Below are 22,323 nucleotides of genomic sequence, written 5' to 3' on the forward strand. Positions count from 1 at the left end.
ATATTTTAGGACGTTTGTTACGGCTCCGGATTCGTCAGTTTGCCCGTCAATCATCTACATGGTCCCAACAAACCCCGCCCACCTGCGGCGATTTGTAAAGATGTCGTCAACAAAAAAAGACCGGAAACGAATTTTGCTTTCAAAATTAATCTGAAAATAAGTTGAAACTTCAATTTTATTGCAAAACGTCGGTGAAAAAACGGAATAAAAAAGTGCTTTACATCTATTTTGTGTTTATTTATTTTTTTAAATACACTGACTTTGTGAAGCTTTTTAAATTGGTTTTATTGGATTATTTAGTGCACAATGTGTATCAATGCATTACAGATTATCTCTGACCAGTGAAAAAAGTACCACAATGACAATTTTACCTAAAAAATGAGAGTGCAAGTACTAAATGCAAGAAGTCAAAGTTAAAAGCACGTCATGATTACTTATTAATAGAAATTTAATTTAACAAAGTGCTTAGTAAATGGCACAATGCTTGACTGCACTCCTTCAGCACATGCAGATGTCATGAATCTGGACTGTTTTTCAATAATCTTCTAAATATACACTGATGAAAATAATCCTTGAGAAAGCAATGTTTTCGTGAATGTAGAAAGTTGTTGCTTTAGACCCCTTTTACTCCTGCTGATTATTATTTGTAGGTTTAAAAGGTTGGATTAAAATTGTGCTTTGTTTTTTTAGGGGTTTTGATTTTGGAATTGGAAACCGGATGTTGAATTACGTAACATCTCCGCTTTGACAGTGGTCGTGTTCCTGCGGGTGCTGAAAGCGGTGGACAGCAGGCGGACAGTAATCTGCAAAGGTGGGCTTTTTTCCTTTTTCTATCGCTGCATTAACACAAACCATAATTTATATCATAATACTGTGTCTTTTCTATTTCACTTGTATTTTTCGGTTTATCTTATAAGGCTTTCAGACTGGAGTCCTGGACAAGATGCTTGTCCTAACAGCTGTTCCCATTGTGAAAACAGAAATTTATCAACATACATTTTACGCGCTATGAAGATGTATCGCGTAAAATGCATCTCGATCCGTGTTATCTGTGAATGGAATCAGGCTACAGCTTCTGCTGCTTTATTTAGCAGATCTCTGGTTCGACCCCGGCCTGTCTTTCCCTGCTGAAATAGGCGTTTCACACCATCCGATGGTTTAAACCAAGAAAGAGAGAGAGAGAGAAAAGGTCCAAACGGGAACTAGAATATAATCCAACTGATAGATCCATCTTGACGAGTTTTTTTTCTGTCATGCATTCAGTCATCAGCAAATTTGAGATCAAGCTGAACGAGCATAAATCTTCATATCCTCACTTTTTAGATTTGTCCAAACAAACCAAATTCATGAAACGCGCGGTATTTGAGGGATATGGCTTGATGGTGAGGTAAAACAGTTGTTAATCTCGTTGTTTTTGCACTTATGGTTTATCAGTTCATTCATATAATTGTCAAATGAATACCGCTGATTAAAATATGGTCGTATTGCGCGAAAAGACGGTCTGAAACATCAGAGGAATGAAAACATAAATATCTGTTTTTTTTTTTTAGTGTAACTGGATGAATGTGTGACAGAGGATGGACTGTCTTTCATCTTCTGCTGGGTTCAGAGCTTGATCAGCTCATACAGTATAGGAAACTAGACAATAATTTAACATCAATATAAAAACACAGCACCGTGTCAGTGATAGGATTTCACTTTCTATTCTTACCTTTAAAAATAAATCAATGAAGCACGGGGCAGCTCAGAATATGCAAGCCACATCTGTACTTCCTCTGCTGACAGAAAGCGAAGTGTCTGTTTGACCTGCAGGCGCAAGTGACGCATCTGCTGTTTCACATGGCAAAAGGCACATCCATCCATGACGCTGACTGGGACACACTACTACATTACCGACCCTGGATCAGACTGTTGCGCTGGCCATGAGCCTTTTTAATACCTTTCAAAATAAGTCAGGCAGAAAGTTTAGATGACTTCTCTTTAAAGAAAAGATTTCAGGCTTCAGTGAGGTAACTTTGGAGAAGTCTTTCATTATCCAGCAAGTATAAAGCTGGAAAGCTAGAACTGGGTGTTAAAAGAAAGTATGAAAACAAGCTGTCACTGACTGTAAAGACCAGAAGTAGCAGAATGAAGATGTGCAGTCAAATAGACGAATGCAGCAGAGATATAAAAACAGGAAGGAAGTGTCTAATATAAAAGTAAAAAATTTGTAGCACCATGTTACAGCAATAAGCAGGCTTATATCTCTATTATATCTGTTCTGAATTCACCTGCCTACTGCAGCACTGAAAAGCATCCTCCACATCCTGCCTGCTCTCCTGCCTGCATTTGTTCTCAGTGTAGAGGGGGAAGAAAAAAATGAAGAGATGCTATTTTTAGCTTTTGCTCCTCTCATCTGCATCCCCATGCTTCCTTGCAGAAGGAGGCACGTGATGTGAGCAAAAGGGGGGGAAATGCCATCTCAGGCAACCGTGGAGCAGGACAGGAGCTCAGTAACCCCCCCTCTACTGCCTGTTTGCGTTAATAATTAGTTGTCAATTCACACACACACAGCTGGCTAGTGATGGACTGGTAATGGATCTGTCAGGGGAACAGCTGGACATTCAGCTAAAAAAAATGAGCTGGGCATTAGATTTATTTCATCTGGATCAGTTTGAGCAGACAGTTAGTGGCTGGTCCAGTTTTAATGTCCCACTTTAACATTTTGGCATCTGCAAAATTAGGACATTACAGGAGGCAACGCAGCAGGCATTGTGTGGAAAGATGCAAACACTAGCAGTCTGCTGAAGAGTCGGAGGTCAAATGGCTGCTGACTTCACCCTGCAGATTAAATTAATGTGGGTTTTACAAGCCCCTTGGCCAGTGTATACTAGAATAGGCTGAAGTGGTTTAGTATGGAAACAGTTTTACTGCAACATCTACAGATGGCAAAGTTTGAATTATGCTTCATTAAGTCGAGTGGGAGAAAGTATCTGATTCTCCAAAGTGGTTTGTTCCTGGTTGGGATTTAGTGTTTGGGAAAACATTTTTACATAATTTATTGTTTTTATTATGTAAAGCACTTTGTGTTACCTTTTGTATGAAAAGTACTTTATAAATAAAATTTGGTTTGATTCGAGAATAGTGAAAACCTTTGGTCCCTATGTTATACATCAGAAATGAAGTAGAAGTAGTAATAAGATAATCAAATGAAGTAAAAGTCTGACTTTCAACATTTTTTTGTTATCAACCAGAAATACAGAGATGGTGTCAAAGTTCCTCTCATTCCATTTAATAAACTCTTAAAAACTAATCGTTATATTTTGAATTCAGATTAATAGAAGATGTTTCCATGAAAATAATCAATTCATGTCTCAGAGGTTGATGTAGAGCTAAGACTTTGCCTCATTTAGTATGTAGAAATATATGACTATATAAACTAGTTCCCATTTTGTCTTCTACCATTAGACTACTATACTGTTCAACATGGTTTAAGTAGTCAGTGCTTTTTGCAGTATTTGAGTATTTCAGTCATTTAGTATGCAAAACTAATTCTGAAGAGGGACAAGAGCGGATTGAGCAGACTGAAACTTTACAATAGCTCATAGCTGGACTATATTAGCAAAGATCTAATAATGTGTTGCTATAAACCTCATTTTCCACCATCAGCTTGGTGAATTGTTTCCTTAAATGTGTCTGAATTTGTCACTTGATCAGGGAACATCTCAGCCATGGCACTGAGTGCTTATTTTACTTGAGTGTGAAAATCACCATATGGACGTGTTCACAAGCTTCAAAACTTGAGTTTCATTTGAGGCATTTGTTAAGTTATCGATTTAGTATTTTTTTAATAGATTCATTCAGTAAGGCTCAGCATTGGAGCCACATATCACTTTCCCAGACTTTGTTCTTTGAGATTATCAGCAGCAGAGGAAAATCTGTTTTGAGTCTTACTTCAGTATGACATGTTTCTCCCAGATCAGGTAGCAATGAAGACATGTCTGTCTATCACTTCAGCAACAGTTTGAAAATAAGAAGGTGCTTGGATGATCTGGCATCAGCTGTGGATTAGCTGTCTGTCTACAGGAAGCCTGATAATACTGATGAATTGAGCATGACTAGGTGGCTGCAGCGCCACTTAGCTCTGGATCAATCCAGCTCCTGCAGCACGTCAATCTCCTTTAGGTGACGGGTTTAGAGGAGAGCTAGATGATGTCATTGTTCTGCTTTGAAACCTCCACTCTTAGTCATGATTAGATTAGGACAAAAAACATTGTAAAGGCTTCCTCTCATTAGAGAAGGCAGCATAAAAAATCCAGACAGGGAGGGGAAGAAGCAACAGAAATCACACAGACAGGCCTTAGCCGTGTGGTGACCCACTGCATCTTATGATAAAAAGACACATCAGAAAGAAAGGTAATAGATTTTAGCGTCATTTTGCCTTTGTTATTTTTAGCTTTCTCAAAATACCTGATAAAAACAAATCCCATCTCATCCATCCACCCCATGACGACAGATCAAGCAGTTATTGTCAGTGTCTATTTGGCAGACTTTGCCCAGGATGAACTCGCACATCACGTCCCTTCCAGCACTCAGTCTCATCTCAGTGTTTTGTTCTCACTTGCTAGACCATAAAAAAAGGAATTTCATCTCAGTCTGATGGGACATGCAATGTGGGTTATACTGTATGCTTTAAGTGGGAATTAATTCTGTTCTTTATTTTAATGCTTTTGTTTTTACAGCTTTGATCAATAAAGAACCATTCTGCAGGAAAACTAAGCAAAATAATCATTATTAATTAATAATAATACATCACTTGTTCTTGTATGTAAACAGAGGTAATATATCCACGCTGTATAGTTTGCATATTAGGACAGCTCTCAGTGTTATACCTGACTTATTGAGAGTTTACTATCAAGGCTAAATGAAAGCAGCAGCATCCTGCAGGCTGGGAAACATTTGCATATTAAGAATTTGTTAATTACTTTGAGATTAAGGCTTCGGTATCAAATTAGAGTTTAGTGAAGGTTAAAGTAGCCCTCTTCTTTACAGCTAATCTCTGAGATGCAGAGGAAAGGCTGCAGTAATCTCAGCACACCGTCACAAACAGCGGATGCTGAGCAGCCTCTTCTAAAAGTGAACAAGAGTCTGAGAAAGTGTGTGACAATAATCAGACTTGCTGCAGCTTGGCTGATCATTTTAACTTCCTCTAATCTCTGCTTTTAGTAAAGCAAGCTTGCATTTAATTGTCAGGCCAGCACTAATAAATATGTTTTAGATTTAGATCCCTGTAACCCTGCCGACTCAGCTCAGAGAAGCTTGTCGATAAAGAATTTGTAAAGAGTGTATGTGCAGGACCATCTGCAGAGCTGAGCAGACATTTCCGTACTACAGTGACGTGAGTACATGCAGTACATTTCTAATAGACTGGTCAAAGTGGAATCAGAGAAATATTATAAACTATGTTTACATTACATTTGTTTAGTAACGCTACAGTTGCCCCATACCTGCCAAGTACTGAGAAATATGAAGCCAGGACCCTCATTTATAAAGTAAGAATCATACCCCTAGTTCAATATGCAAAGTATGACATTGCCATGTGAACAGCAGTTTCTGGTTATCTCAACTCTAACAGTCATAAGCAATAACTGACTTTTGTCATGTAGACCAATGGTTCCCAACCCAGGGTTCCTAAAGCGCACAGGGGTTCCTCGGGGTTTTGACTGAACAGAGACTGTATGATTGTTAAAACTAAGACCATGTCCACACAGAGACAAGTTGAGGTGTATCTATTTTTCTTCATTAGAATGTTTCCTTCACATGGAACTGGCATTTTGGGAACCTGAAAACCTTTTAAGCCAGTTCCCAAGTTGGATAAATGGGGGTCATCAAAATCTTCTATACAATATTTTAAAATGGATTCAAAATGTAGTGAGTGTTTGTCCATGAACTGTGTGGTTTATTGAGGTCAGTGGGTTGGTGGAGTATTGTAGTGAAGTAGTTCATGTCCATCCTTGAATCTTGATTTTTCTTGCACCATTTCATTAATGAAACATGTCAGAAACGCCACGGTGCAAACTGCTCATCCCTATTTTTTTTTCTTTTTTAAAGTAAGGCTATATGTTGTTAGTTACCTTTTTTTACTTCAGTTTCATGGCAGGACAGGGAAGGACTCAGCCAGGATTAATTAATTGTAGCGAGAACCTAGCTAATGAAAGTGTAAAGTCAAGCATGGGTTTAGCACGGAGCAGGTAGGGGCTCCACGGCTTTCTGGTAGTTGCATGAGGTCTGTGAGGAAATATAACTTACATATGATATGCTGACTTACTTGGATTACACAGACACATTATGTTACTTCATTTTCACAGCATCCTGCGACATGTAAGTTTGCAGCAGCTTAATGACGTTTTCTTTTTAGCTTAGATGTGAATACAAAACAGGATGACTGCAGCAAAAAAGAAAATAAAACACGCTTTTGGGGTGAGTTAAACACACAAATAATACTCCATATTTTGAGGGAAAGGTGTTGGATGGGCACAAATATTGCAATTGCATAGGAGGAAGTAACATTAGCAGGACTCAGTAATTAAACAAGGCTTCGTAACATGTTAACTGGACTGTGAAATATAGGCTACCATACATCTTAAATATGGATTATAAACGTAGAATATCCTTCATGTAACTAATGAAAACATCATTTTTAGAATATCGTCTTATTTACAAAGTCACTGAATTTAGAGAAGTTTGTATTTGAAGTAAGTAAAGACTTCGAAATTAAGCTAGAGGTTCAACCCACAAATTATAATATTTTTTAATGTAACAAAAAGAGTATCAAAATTAAATACCATATGAAATGAGTACAGAATCATCTTTTCCTCTCTTTTGTTTTTTACAATTATTATCAATCACTTGATTGGACACTGTTTATATCCTTAAAGATATTCAAATTCAAAAATGTAAGGTACAGCCCTTTCTGTATCCTCCGATTTTTTAGAGGATGAATAGTTTTGGAAGAAAACTAAAAAATTATATAACACTTGTAAATTGTGTATTTTTCGCTTCAAAGGAGCCGCTGGCTGTAGATTTAGGACTTGTTAACATCACAGGCAGAGCAGAAAATGTTAGAATCAAACAGTATTTAATAACCACATAGTTTGATAACCACTTTTGCATTTTGTCACTTAAGACACTTAAAAAATAAATAAAACCTAACTGCATTTACTTTGGCTGTGACCAGTCGTATCACACCTTGCATAACCTGCTCAGCCCGGCCGCTCTGCACAACAAACCATCGATGTGTTGGGAAAAGAGTTCGGTCGTCTTCAATTTTTAACAAGCATCTCTCTGTTCCTTCATGTAAGCTGATAGGCTGGAGCTTTGAGGAGGGTGCAGTTGTTTTGTTTGTGCTCCCTGAGAGTTCTACTGTTCCACTGCAGTCGGGTGGAGATAACAGTCTAAATATAGAGACGGGTGAAGGGACTCAAAAAGAGTTCTTTGGGCTCAGGTCATTACCCTTGAATCCTTGTAGTCAACTCAGACCCCTACCAGCTAATAGGAGTTTCAGGGAAGCAGTTGTTGTTTTCTTCGATCTGTGGTCAGATGTTTGCAGTTTGATGATGTCCAACATGGCAGCTTTAAGAAGATGCGTTATTTAGTCACTGCAAATATAGTTTTTTCCCCATCTTCAGCTGCTTGCAAATTCTGTTTAGTTTTCTTCCTGTCTCTTATCTCTATTTTTCAGTTAACATTTTTGACATCTTGTTTTTGTTAGTTGCATAAGGATTATTATTGATGCTGATGATGCTTAAGTTTATGTTTAACCTCAGTCTCATTCTGTCTGGTGTTAGTAAATCATATGGACGTAGTTTGGTTAGTTGGAAATTATCTTGTTTATTCTTGAGTTTGAGGAAGAGCAGGTCTCTGATGTTGGCACAGTGCACCTGTGTGTGAAAAAAAGCCACTTCTTCATGGCACAAAAAAAGCATCTGTGCTGATTAGGGATGGACCGATATAAAAATTTTGGCCGATACCGATATTAATATTGTTGTTATGGCTGATAACGATATATATATTTTGTTTCAAAAGGTTTAAGATATCAAATTCTTTACAAAGTACAAATGATGTAAACATTAGGGGCGTTAGCTTTCCGTCATTGTTTGTAAGCTTCTGGATGGTAGTTTTTGTGATGACATATCAAATTTGTGGTGTTGAATGATTTGACACAGCATCTTCCTCTCATCACTTTGACTTTGCAAATACTGCATACTGCTTTTCAAGTATCTTCTTTTGACACAATGAAAAATTACCACACAGCTGACATTGCTTCTAGCTTCAGTTACATCCCACAATGTAGTGCTGCATCGCAGTCACATGTCTAAACATGGCTGCATGGCCAAACCCCCCTTGTCCTCCCGATACATGTACACAAACAGCAGTTACATAAAAATAAATATCAGCTGTTAATATCTGCCCAGTTTTGCTCATCAGACTGATACCGATATGTTAAAAAATTACTAACATCGGCCGATACTGATATTAATGCTGATATATCGTTCATCCCTAGTGCTGATTGAAAAATGAGAAGTCATCAAAAAGGAAAATGATTATACTGGCTGAAAATGCTAGCATCAGGAAGAGCGATACTGAAACAGAAACAAAGTTCTGGATGAATGAAGGTGTGTGTTCAGTTGTATCTGGGGCTGAAAACTCCAGATTCTTGCCACTCAATCCAACTCTGATAGCAAAGTTTAGCGCACTTCAGGCTAGAGCATTGTGATGGTGATGAAATGTTTTTCATTTTGCTCACACACATGTAGGACACGTCGAGCTCAGCTGCCTCAAACCAGGTAAATACATCAGAGAATTAGATTTGCATCCAGTACTTGTGTTTGTTTTCCTGGCTCATTCGGAGTCATTGTGGCCACCAATTTTAGGGTGCAGCAGATTGGTGTCAATGACTCATTTTATTCTCATTCAGACCCACAAGGACTATCTTGTGGACATTGACAATATGATTTGGCCTTTCTGTACCAAGCTGCACTGCTAGGTCATTATAAAATTAGTTTTTAGTAGCTCTTCCAGCTGATGTGTTTTGGCTCCTCTGTGCTCGGCCACATATTAATCTGACTGTGTGCATGTGAATATGTATATGTGGTGATGGAGATGGGGGTGCAGGGAGCATGATGGGAAGGGGGTTGGTGGGCTATTCTTTTTAATTCTTTTAAAACCTGTAAAGCACCTTGTGCTACATTTCATTGTATGAAAAGTGCTTTATAAATAAAGTTTGATTTGATGTATGGGCTTTTTCAAGAATAACTCTGAAATTTTGGAACGTCCTCCCTATGCTGATCAGGTTGTCCGTCTCCCACTTCTGACATTTCTAGATCAAATCTCTTTCCTCTTTAAAGTCTTTAAATCTAGCTGAAAATCATGGCAGATAATAAACTTCTGGAAGGAACTTTTTGTTTGTGAGTGTGTGGGCTAATGAATCTAAAGTTACAGCTGCCACATAGATAGTTGTCAGTGGTGTCATTGTCGTGTTGTTGGGCTGCAACTTTAATGGACTGTAACTTAAGCTGTAATCATGAGAGTCCTGCCTTGAAGGAGCCATCAGCAGCGTTTGGTAGCAACATTTTTGTCAGTGATCCAAATAGCAAAGAGAAATGAAACAAAATTAGGGGGTTATAATCTCACACCAACCACAGTTAGCTAATGTTTATTCTATTAAAAAACACAGTGTTGCCAACATATTTTCTAAAAGGTCATCCTGAATTGTTCCTCAGAAATTGTAATTGATTGCCTTTAACATTTTGCCTATGAAGAAACTCTGAGTATCTTTCTGTTTTTTCCCCGATATTGCACAATGGTACTTTGATTAATGTCCAGGAAGCAAATGTGCATCTTTTAAGCCAACCAGTTTATCACTGTCATCTGTTATGCTGAGTCTAACAGATGCTGCCGGAGTCTCATCTTTTGTCTAAATGCTCATTAAATACTTTTCAGTGAAGCAGAAGCAAACTATGTTGCCTTTATTATATGTACATAAATTATTTAGCTAAATTCTGCAAGTATTAAAACAATGAAACAGTCATCATTGATTATTCTCATATCAACCTACTAATCAGTGCAATCTACATTTAAACCTGAGATTTAAACCTTTGAGCTGTGTGCCCGTTTTATGTCTCCGCTGCAAAATGGCATATTCATAGTGAAATTAGTCTTTCTCTGCAACTGCAACTGCTATTTAAATACATTTGGAGTAATAGTAAAGGACATATTTATGAGATTTTTAAAGATGTGTAAATATCAGATGCATCTGTGGCTGTAAACTGCTACCAAATCATAGTGCAATCTGTGGCTATTGTGTCTGCAAAGGTTAACTCTGATAAAGTGAAGCAGACCTAAATTCAAGAGGTTTTAGAACAGATAATTCAGGCCAGAACTCTAAAAATGGCCGTATTAGAACAGCTTGGCACCATCTCATCTCAGAACCTCAAGTTTTTGTCATCATACCTTGTAAGTAAAATGATCTCAATGTATCATCCGAGTTTCTCCTGTCAGTTGTGTTAGAGCAGGGACACATAAAAATTTCAGGATGAGAGCCATGGTTCCCCAACCTATATGTACATCATTGATCTTGATTGGCGCTGTATGGTGTTGTCCATGGTGCTGAAGTAACACACAAGGTGATATGTTCCTGCTAATGGGGGACAGGAGGAATGACAGGAGAAACTCGGATGATACATTGAGATCATTTTACTTAAAAGGTATGATGTGTCCCTGCTCTAACACAACTGATTCAAATTAAGGAACTTGATTGGCTGTTGGATCCATTTGATTTGAATCAGGTGTGTTAGAGCAGGGACACATAAAAATTTCAGGATGAGAACCATGGTTCCCTACCCTATATGTACAATTTTGATCGGCGCTGTATGGTGTTGTCCATGGTGCTGAAGTAACACACAAGGTGATAGTGTAGTGATGCATTCCTTTAATATGACTGTGATGTTCTTTTGGTAGTGTCTGTACACTTAAAATACACCCAAGACCATAAGATTTTAGGGGTGACTTGACAATAAGATACAGATATTACTGTAGATGTTTGGTGACATGTCACCTGGAAGTGAAGCAAATACTGTCGCTAAATACTTTAACCTGCTGTTGTTATTTAACTTGAGCTAATACTTGCACTTTGAAAGAATCCATCAACATGCTTAATGCCCACATGCAAAATGTATATTTAACCTAAGAGAAGTCATGACAGTTCAAAATTACAACTTTTTCTTTTGTTTGTTTGTTTGTTTGTTTCCTTAATTAAAAAAAAATCACATCTTGTCAGAAGCTTAATCAGATATGACAGTCAGGGCTGGCTTGAGTCTTTATGGGGCCCCAAGCAGAATATGATTTACCCTGTTCCAGGGTGTACCGTCTGGGTAAAAAGAGAGGCAATGATGCAGCCATCATGCCCAGTGCCTACTGTACAAGCCTAATGGCACGATCACATTCCAAGACGACAAAACAAGGATTCATTGGGCTTAAATTGTGAAAGAGTGGTTCGAGGAGCATGAGACATCATTTTCACACACGGACTGGCCACCACAGAGTCCAGAACTTAATCCCACTGAGAATCTTGGAGAAGACTTTACGCAGTGGTCGGACTCTCCCATCATCTATACAAGGTCTTGGTGTAAACTTAATGCAACACTGGATGGAAATAAATCTTGTCACATTAAAGAAGCTTATTGAAGCAATAAAACAGTGAATGTGTGCTGTAATCAAAGCTAAAGGTGGTTCAACTAAATATTAGAGCGTGTGACCGTTTTTTGTTTTTGGTTTTAGTGACAACTTTTTTTTTTTTTTTTGGCAGGCAGTGCAGCTTAAAATTTAGCCAGCTTGTCCTTGACTTGACACTCTGCTGCACAACAAAGTGGGCATGCACCCTATGACAGAGGCTGCAGGAACTTGCATACCAACCATTTATTTATCAGAGTTGGCATGCAATAATGATTAAACAGTATGACATCAAGTTTTTTTTATAGGTATTAGCATTTTTATTTGAATTATTCAATGATGTATTTGTGTTTCTGTACTGGTAGGTTGGGGTCCCAAGCAGTTTGCCTTGGGCTGCCTCTGATGACAGCTAACATTGCTATGCATGTACAGTTTAAATGTAGATGTTGCTGATATCCATGTATGGATATTTTAAATCTTTATCCACAAAATATTGGTATCAGTTTTTTTCAGTTTTTGTCAGTTTCTATAAATATTAATGACAAGTGTCTGATTTAAAGCTTCACTCTTTTTCTCTGTCCAACAGATGGCCTCAGCAAACGCAACCTACGGGCAGAAGGAGGCTTCAGACCAAAACTTTGATTATATGTTCAAGATCCTTATCATTGGCAACAGCAGCGTGGGAAAAACTTCCTTCTTGTTCCGCTATGCTGACGACTCCTTTACACCGGCTTTTGTCAGCACTGTGGGGATCGACTTCAAGGTGAAAACTATCTACAGGAATGACAAGAGAATCAAATTACAGATCTGGGTAAGACAAAGAGAGAAAAGATGGAAGTAACTGAACTTAAATAAATTATTTGGATTTGAATCTGCATTAATGGACAGCTTCTCCATATCTTTTGTGCATTGTGTTGTAGGAGAATTCCTATTAGGTCCTGTTAATAACTACTACAGTCAATGGCAGCCATGTGTCAGCTTGAGTTATTAATGTTTTCCCAACAATAGCATCACCAGCAGCCGTTGACAGAGTCTGAGGAGATGCAGAATTTTCACATGACATTTGAATCACATGTTTACACTTTTTCCAGCATTTTCATATCCATTTGTATTTTCTTTTTCTGCAATTTACCACCTAAAAGCACAGTTATGTGTCTATAACATTAGGGTGGCTGCAGGAATATGAAGCAGCATCTGAAAGTTTTTCTTTCTGACATCAACGATGTGACATCCAGACAAGCTCTGATGTTTAAAATGCAACAGCTACGCGTGTTGAGGATGTTTTAAGCTTTTTTTTTTTTATTACATAACCATTTCACGTTTCACAATCCACACTTTTTAAAATGTTTTCTGTATTGCCATCTCTTTTTGTGATGGCAGACTATACAGCCTACCTTACAGTGTGGTTGTTTGCAAAAGTTGGGCAAACTGGTTAGTTTTGAATATAATTTTACCACCTCTGCATCTGATTGGTGTTTCAAGAAGGAGGATTGAGGGTTTGGTAGTAATGTGAGGAAGATTAATCTACATCTATGTAAAGCTCAACTGAAAGTCCAGAGACCAAGTTAAAAATTAGATTTCTATGAACCTCTCATGTTTTTTTTTTTTTTTTTTTTTCAGTGGGTTTTATAATGCAGCCCCCAAAAAATCACAATATTTCATAACATGTCCAACAGAGTTATCTCCTGCTCTGGGACACACTAGCCCTGTGGTGCATTTTATAATGTGAACTGTCGTCAGATTGCAGGGAGCGCACACATTGTCGCCTCCACTTTAGATTATTCATTCAGATGAACCTTGGATGGGGTGGGGGGCGACTAGATAAAAGCCAAAATAACAAAAAGGCTGCAAGTTATGGTGGCCGCCCTCAGGAGGAAACAGAGAGAGGTTTATTCTGATGTTTTGTTGCATCATACATGTGTTGCTTTGTGAAGCACAACTGTAAACACAATGAAAGCACTAGAGAGCAGCATGCTGGGAAATCAGGCTCCCTATGGTCGACTGATGCTGAAAACTGGTGTTTCAGTATAATGTTATAGAACATTACATCGTTTCCACCTTTACAGCAGGCTGAGCTGTGATTGTGAGCAGAGCATTCTGTGTGTGTGTGTGTGTGTTTGAAGGACTGCCTCTGTTGTCAGCTATTGCCAGGTCTTGCCTCTGGTAAGAAATACATGATTGGCCAATCACAGCACAAGAAAATGATGACTGGGTGCTGCGCTCCCTTCCCCCATTACTACACATCTCCCTCAGTAGTTATCACACACACATGCACACCATCCCCCATCTCACAGCAGTTCTATCAGCTGAGATTCAAGCAGAGAAAATTAGGAACTGTTTGAGCTCAAACATCTATATGCAGTATGTATATTCCTTCACTGTGTGCAGTTATGGTAATCTGGTCTGGGATTTACATTTACGTACTGGCACATTTTATCTCACTAGAAACACTGCTTGTTTATGTGTTTTTGCAGACTTTAGACAGTATTCACACTCAATATTTATGCCATTAATATTAGGTTGTAAAGACACAACACATACTCACTCCCAGATAATCATGTGCTAATTCTTCCTCAGGAACAGTTGATGTCATACTTCAACATTCTGGGATTTATCTAGTATTAATGTGCAGGGTCCTAAACTACAAATGATCTACTACTGATCTAGTTGGGGCTTTTTTATTGTTACAGTTGTGTTTCCTTTCATACTGCAGTTGTTTTTGGGTTAGGTTTAGGTGACACATCCCACAGATTGGGTATCATCTGTCGAGGACATTTTCTACATTCTCATGCCGTCAACTTCAGATGCTTATTCCATTACTGCTTCACATTTTCTACAGTAATCATTCTGCAGTCATTTAGATTAATTTTTTATGGACTTGAATCAATTTACACACAGTTTATGTAGCAAGAAAAACATTGCACGCGATGTTAAATGCTATGCATGTCAGTCCATTACATTACCAACTTGATTACATTTATGTTCAGGTAATTTCCATCTATTCAAATTTTTCCTACAGGAAAGTCAACATTTTCACTTTAAATCCCACATTCGTCTTTTCCAAAATATTCTGCTTTCAGGAGGAATAGTGAGCACAAAGATAAGTGTTTCATTATGTAATGCTGCTCTGTGCTACCTACACTGGCAATTTAGGTATAGAACTAATGCTCTTATGAGCACCCTGCAGCACACTAAGGAGAAGAGGATCTCAATTGTGGTTGCAAAACAATACACCCAAAGCTATATTTGAAAAATAAGGCTTAGTTACTTAGTTTCTCTTCCTCTCTCTCTCTCTCTCTCTCTCTCTCTCTCTCTGTCTGTCTGTCTCTCTCTCTCCTGGTCCTGACACTGTTGGAGTCAGGCTATTGGGTCAGAACTAGCTAAGCTCAGTCTTGGTTAGCTGGAAAAGCGAAAATTTTGCCTCACTTCAGACGAAGAACAAGGGAGGAAGATGCAGGATCACTTTGGACAAGCTACTGAGAGTAGTGGCTAAATATTTAAAGAAATGCTAAAAATAAAGAAATGATAAACAATATTGATGTTTCTTTTCCACAGATTTTGCAAAAGAGTTTCTTTTTCTTAAGATAATCCTGCAGTATTTGCACTATAATAAAATTTCAGCAAACACAGTTGGTCTGTCCAGATTTTATAAACCTCACCCTGCGTTTCTTACTGTTTAATGCAGACTGTATAAATGTAAACTATTCACTGAAACTAGTACTTCAATGTCAAGGTTGTACTTAGATAACAAAGGGAAAAATGGACAGTGTCACATTGAGAGTGGCTTCTCACTTACCCTCTTGTCCACTGAAATTTATCACATTGAATTATGTTTGTTGGCTATTAGAAATAACTGAAATAATGTTAAATGTCAGCCATGTTGGATTAAGAATACCATCTGCTTTAAAACATCTCATATCCCCTTTTGTTTTCTGGAAGCCAGACTTTCATTTGTTCATTCTGTTCTGATTGTAAGCTGAGATTGTGGCTCTTTGAATGTTGCTGCTGCATATAAATATCTCATTCCTAGATACATTTAAAAAGTCCACCTCCACTCCACTTATTATCCTAAATTAGAGGCACCTGTTTGAGGTCGATAGCTGCATAAAAACACCTGTCCACCCCATACAATCAGTAAGACTCCAACTACTAACATGGCCAAGACCAAAGAGCGGAGACCAGAGACAAAATTGTAGACCTCCACAAGGCTGGAAAGGGCTACGGGGCAATTGCCAAGCAGCTTGGTGAAAAAAGATCCACTGTTGGAGCAATCATTAGAAAATGGAAGAAGCTAAACATGACTGTCAATCTCCCTCGGACTAGGGCTCCATGCAAGATCTCACCTCGTGGGGTCTCAATGATCCTAAGAAAGGTGAGGAATCAGCCCAGAACTACATGGGAGGAGCTGGTCAATGACCTGAAAAGAGCTGGGACCACCGTTTTTAAGGTTACTGTTGGTAAAACACTAAGACATCATGGTTTCAAATCATGCATGGCACGGAAGACTCCCTTGCTTAAACCAGCACATGTCAAGGCCTGTCTTAAGTTTGCCAATGACCATTTGGATGATCCAGAGGAGTCATGGGAGAAAGTCGTGTGGTCAGATGAGACCAAAATCGAACTTTTTGCTCCTAATTCCACTTACCGTGTTTGGAGGAAGAAGAATGATGAGTACCATCCCAAGAACACCATCCCTACTGTGAAGCATGGGGGTGGTAGCATCATGCTTTTGGGGTGTTTTTCTGCACATGGGACAGGGCGACTGCACTGTATTAAGGAGAGGATGACCGGGGCCATGCATTGCGAGATTTTGGGGAACAACATCCTTCCCTCAGTTAGAGCACTGAAGATGGGTCGTGGCTGGGTCTTACAACATGACAATGACCCGACACACACAGCCAAGATTCCTAAGGAGTGGCTCCGTCAGAAGCATATCAAGGTTCTGGAGTGACCTAGCCAGTCTCCAGACCTAAACCCAATAGAAAATCTTTGGAGGGAGCTCAAACTCCGTGTTTCTCAGCAACAGCCCAGAAACCTGACTGATTCAGAGAAGATCTGTGTGGAGGAGTGGGCCAAAATCCCTCCTGCAGTGTGTGCAAACCTGGTGAAAAACTACAGGAAACGTTTGACCTCTGTAATTGCAAACAAAGGCTACTGTACCAAATATTAACATTGATTTTCTCAGGTGTTCAAATACTTATTTGCAGCTGTATCATACAAATAAATTGTTAAAAAAAATCATACATTGTGAGTTCAGGATTTTTTTTTTTAGATTATGTCTCTCACCGTGGACTTGCACCTATGATGAAAATTTCAGACCCCTCCATGATTTCTAAGTGAGAGTACTTGCAAAATAGCAGGGTGTTCAAATACTTATTTTCCTCACTCTATATATAGCAAGCGGTTATGGATTTTAACTTCAAGGAAATAATCCTTAAAGCAGTAAGAACTGTTGGCGTGCATGACTCTAAAAGTTGGCAGACATTTTTGATTAAAACATGAAAAAAAAACTAATTAATTTATTTTAAACAATGAATCACTGATTTATTTTCTATCTACCAAAAGAACTAGAAAAGTCAATTTAGCCCTTTTCAGAAAGAGAACAGCCTTTACATGCTTACTCAACACATCGTACAATTCAAAGCTTTTTTAAATGTCTTTGCTAATGCATCACCGTTGTAAGTGCAGCGCAGTTTTGTAATCCGTTCTGCTCTGCAGTGGTCAGCAGCTCTCCAACAGCAGTGGGAGCTGCACTTTTTTTCATTACAGCACTGATAAGCTTAACATTTACACAGACATGAGGCTGCTAACCCCCCTGTCAACACCACTGGCTTATAGAAAGTGCTGTGGTAACTAAAACTGTTGAATCAAGTATGTGGAAGCACTTATAAGCCTGGATATTTCTGATAATCACAGTGTCCCTTGTAATTTATTAGTTGTGCTAGAACCCCTCTAATCAGACTGATGAAAACTATCTGCTCCTTGAAAGTAAAGTATAAGATTTTTGTCTTTTAAAGCTGTTGTGTAGCACTTGGTTCACTTGTTGTTGCAGGTTGTTTACCCTGTAGGATCAATGTGATTTTTGGAACTCTGCATTGTGTTTTTCTTGACATTTCTTAAATTTAGAAATAAAAATGTATGCTTTTGTCTTTAGTGTGAAGGAAATTTGCAGGGATGTCTAGAAAAAACAACCAGTTAGATCCTTAAGATTTAAAATCCTTGTGAACCTAATGTGTCAGAAATTTTGTGTTTTTTGTTTGTTTGTTTGTTTTTTCCCAGGACACGGCAGGCCAGGAACGTTATCGTACCATCACCACAGCTTATTACCGAGGAGCCATGGGCTTCATCCTCATGTATGACATCACAAACGAGGAGTCCTTTAACGCTGTCCAGGACTGGTATGTTGTTGGCTAAGAGAGGGTTTGTCATATGATAAGAGCGTAAGCTAACACCTGCCTCTGAGAGGAAGTGTATTGTGTGTTATGGATAAAATAGTTGAGTGTCAGCACTTGTCTGAAAATAGATGCAGAGATGCAGCAGATCAAAGAACGAGGCAGAGGATGTGGTTTGGATTTCAGTATTTTTACAAGAGATCAGAGATTCTGCTTCCTCTGCATCTATGAAAGAATTCGTGATCTATCTTTTTCTTTGTTTCCTCCTGCCACTCTGGCCTTTTATATTTCATAACCCTCTGCCTCTTGTACGCTATAACTCAGCTTAAAGATTAGATAATCTCAGGGATTAATTTGTCACCTCAATAAGTCTTCAGCATTTCTCTCATTGTCTTATTTGGGAATAATTCACACTTCTGAAAAGAATTAAACATCATATGTAATCTGCATGAGTTCAGAACTAGAAATTTCTTCTTCTTTCCCCTGCAGGTAGACAAAACTTAACTGTCAAGGTTTATGAGTCACAGAAAAATATTACCTTCATATGATTGTGTAAGGAAAGACACATTTTATTGATTATGTCTACTGTGGCTTAAAAAGCAGCAGAAGAGGATGAGGGAGATATAGATATGGCTTATTATTATAACTATGATCTTCCTCTTCACTGCTCAACACATTCAGTCTGGCAGCTCTGAAACAGCAAGTTTCCACATTTTCTTCCACAATGAAATGTTGCTTTGTCTTCTTTGTAACGTGCTAAGTCTGCGATAGTAGCGTAACATATTCCTTGTGTTAAAATTAGATTTTATATTCACATTTTGTTCACATAGTTTGATCCAGAACTTGCTTCAGAAACTCTGTAGCATGCAATGTTACAGCGTGAGAAATCATTCAGTCAGCAAAGCCTTTGAGTTTCCTCTTTGCCTGCGGGGTGTGTTGGTTCCCAGGTCGACTCAGATTAAGACGTACTCGTGGGACAATGCCCAGGTGCTGCTGGTAGGGAACAAGTGTGACATGGAGGATGAACGAGTGGTGAACGGGGAGAGAGGCCGGCAGCTGTCTGAACACCTTGGTGAGTTTAAACACTTCAGATATATAACTTGTGTGCACTGACCTAAGTTTATTAAATGTTGGTTTTTTGGTTCTGATTAAAATTTTTATTAAGGATTTTTAGTTACATGGTTTTGTATATTAATAGTTAAAATGAAAGCAAAATGAATTAAGAAGCCACTGTTGAATAAAAACAAAAGTCCTTGTTAACTGTAGAAGCATCTCTAGACTAGTTTGATTATAATTCCTGTAGCTTAGATTCAGTCCTTCTCTGAGGACAGCACCGAGAGGAAGTGTGACACGATGAGTGACATGATGAGGCTGCAGCCCGTGTCTCATCTTATGAATCCTCCTGGGTTTTAGATTGCTGGTTGGCTGAGGTCTGCTTGGGTGGAGTTTACACGTTTTTCCTCTGCTTCCTTCCAGTTTCCTTCCACAGTCCAACAACATACATAATTAGTAAACTAGTGACTCATAAACAGCAGAAGATTTTCATGGCTGTCCAGCTCCCTTCTAGCCTGAATACTGATGTGCGTCCTCTACTCTGGAAGTAGAGGATGCTGAGGGGGCCAACAGCATCCTCTACTGGCCGAGAACTGTAACTGCAAAATAAATTGTTAAAACATGAATATGATTGGATGGATAGACAGACAGACAGACAGATAGATAGATAGATAGATAGATAGATAGATAGATAGATAGATAGATAGATAGATAGATAGATAGATAGATAGATAGATAGATAGATAGATAGATAGATAGATAGATAGATTGCTCATGTCATATTATTGTTCACTTAATTTTTTAACTTTTCAGTGCATTTTTTTATGTGTGCAGCTATTCCTCATTTATTTATTTTATTTACAATATCTTTATTATGTAGACCCATCCTTAAGTTCCCATTTTTAATTAATTATTGATCAATCTGCAGGTTTTATGTCTATATAAAATAGAAAATACAAAATGCATGTGGCTTAGACTGCATTGTTGTTGTTTGGGATTTTGAAATCTTTGGAGACATAGCTGAAGTACAGCAATGGGGGAGGGTCTCGCAACTCAAATTTCTACCTTTCAAGTAAAGAATTTGCCAGTCATGTTCTCAGGGAACCATGAATGACTGTAATAAAAATATCATGGCACTCTCTCTAGCTGAAATCAAGGTGTTATTTTAGGCCTGTTAGTCTAAACCACGGCTACTGTTTGGTCCTATGAGGGCTGCAGTCCTGCAGGCTTTCAATGTGTCCTTGCTCCAACACACCTGACTCAAATTAAATGGATCCTATGAAGTTCTGCACAATGACTTGTTAGTTTGAATCAGGTGTGTTGGTTTAGGGAACCTCTCTAACCTTCCCCCACATTTTGTCTCTCTTCCAGGTTTTGAGTTCTTTGAGGCCAGTGCAAAGGACAACATCAATGTGAAGCAGACCTTTGAGCGCCTTGTCGACATCATCTGCGAAAAGATGTCTGAGAGTCTGGACGCTGGCGATCCCGCCGTTACAGGGGCCAAACAGGGACCCCAGCTGACAGAGCAGCCCGCTCCTCCTCACCAGGACTGTGCATGTTAAAGATGGCTAATTTTCCAAACCCTTTTTCTGTTGTCTTTCTCCTTGTCCTCCTTCAGCTGGACCAAAGGTCCTCAGGTCCTTATTTCATCACCCTTGCCACATCTTTTCCTGCTTCTTTCTCTTGGTTCATTGGCTGATCATCACAAGAACGAGGCTTAAAAGTGTCTGACATGCTCTCAGATGCTAGTGGTTGTTTTTGCTTCCATTTGTTTGTTTGCTTCTGGTTTCTCAACATAAAAGATCTATAAGTTGTTGTTTGTATTAGTACATGTCTGATGCCAAAGCAAGTTCAATCAAACCAGAGCATTTCACTCTCTTTGCAGCCCAGGTTCTTGATGGTTTTCCTGTTCCTCAGTGTGGTTTTAAAAGAAGGATTTGACGGCGTACATCCTCAGAGTGCCATTTAAATCCTTCCAAAGTTTACAGTACTTTGTTTTATGTCAGTCAAATGTCTTGAAAAGATGCCAGCCTTGGATTTGGTGACCAAGAAGGCCATTTTATAAAGTTATAAAAGGGTTAAGATCCAGCTGAGATTTATTCATTATCTTTGTGTGACATTTCATAGAAGTCATATACATTTCCTTTTGTTTTCTCGCCCATTTAAACATGGACAAGAATTAGCAAGAGTTTCATTTTCTTTGCTGAGTTAAGCATTTTTCATTCATCCTTCTTTAGGTTTTTACATTTTTCAGCAAATTTTACTTTATATTCTTCATCCATTTATTCATATATATATATATATATATATATATATATATATATATATGAAACAAAGAGAAAATATGAACTAGCTATAGCTAGGTGAATAAAGAAAAAAAATGAAGAGATATGAAGAGATACATTTTATTTAATTTTATTTATTTCAACTGTACATATAAATGTTGTGCAATATATAAATATATAATATCTACAGATATGCACTTCTGAAATTACATTTTAAAAAAAGTATGATGTTCTTTGAGGATAGTATCAAATATAAAAGGTCTTTGTTGTTTGGATGTGTGCAAGCAGCTCCTCAAGGAGCAAATATATTTCCCCATTGGTTGCTTCTTTCAGAAAAATGTGGAAAATTTTAGCTTCCTGCTAAAGAAAATCCACTACAAGAGTCTATGTACTTAGTAATACCCTATCATCCTCTGAATCCACTCCGTGGATTTCCACATCTAATCAAATTTAATATCTTGATATATCTCTGATATAAAGCCCCATTTCCACCAACGGGTGCGGGGCAGGGTGGGGTTGGGAAGTGTTTGTGCGGACTCAGAAATGCTGTTTTAAGCCTGAAATGAATGCAGCTAAACTGAGATCAGGGGTTCTTGAGGATAGTTTCTGGAAACTTAATCTCATTTGTCAGCAACATTGTAAGAAGGTGGCTCTCACCATGTTAGTGTTCATGTTGTTACTTGAATCATATCTACATGGCATTTTGTGCAACAAATTTGTGCAGTTTTGCAAGCTAACAATGCTACATATTGATTTATAGCCACATCATGCAACCTCAAATTTAACTGGTTGGCCTCTTTCATCTACTACAAAATTCTTAAAACATTTCTATGTTATCTAAATCATGTGGACATGGGATTGGAGGATACAGATGATGCTGTTTA

General features: G+C 38.3%; 1 protein-coding gene across 1 annotated transcript; it reads left to right on the top strand.

Moving 5' to 3' along the window:
• The first annotated feature begins 739 nt into the window (after positions 1 to 739).
• On the top strand, positions 740 to 21,439 carry rab3ab (RAB3A, member RAS oncogene family, b). The gene is made up of 5 exons (XM_042007445.1): positions 740 to 811; positions 12,296 to 12,520; positions 17,989 to 18,107; positions 19,049 to 19,173; positions 20,526 to 21,439. The coding sequence occupies exons 2-5, from the start codon at positions 12,296 to 12,298 to the stop codon at positions 20,714 to 20,716; spliced, it is 660 nt and encodes a 219-aa protein (XP_041863379.1). The 5' UTR covers positions 740 to 811; the 3' UTR covers positions 20,717 to 21,439.
• The last annotated feature ends 884 nt before the right edge of the window (positions 21,440 to 22,323 follow it).

The sequence above is a fragment of the Melanotaenia boesemani genome, chromosome 14, assembly GCF_017639745.1.
Source record: "Melanotaenia boesemani isolate fMelBoe1 chromosome 14, fMelBoe1.pri, whole genome shotgun sequence".
In the NCBI taxonomy this organism is placed as follows: Eukaryota; Metazoa; Chordata; class Actinopteri; order Atheriniformes; family Melanotaeniidae; genus Melanotaenia; species Melanotaenia boesemani.

Excerpts from the sequence above, each read along its gene's own strand:
- rab3ab (XM_042007445.1), top strand. The coding sequence starts at position 12,296 with ATGGCCTCAGCAAACGCAACCTACGGGCAGAAGGAGGCTTCAGACCAA. Across the intron at positions 18,108-19,048 it reads TTTAACGCTGTCCAGGACTG|GTCGACTCAGATTAAGACGT; the intron begins GTATGTTGTTGG and ends GTTGGTTCCCAG. Across the intron at positions 19,174-20,525 it reads GCAGCTGTCTGAACACCTTG|GTTTTGAGTTCTTTGAGGCC; the intron begins GTGAGTTTAAAC and ends TCTCTCTTCCAG.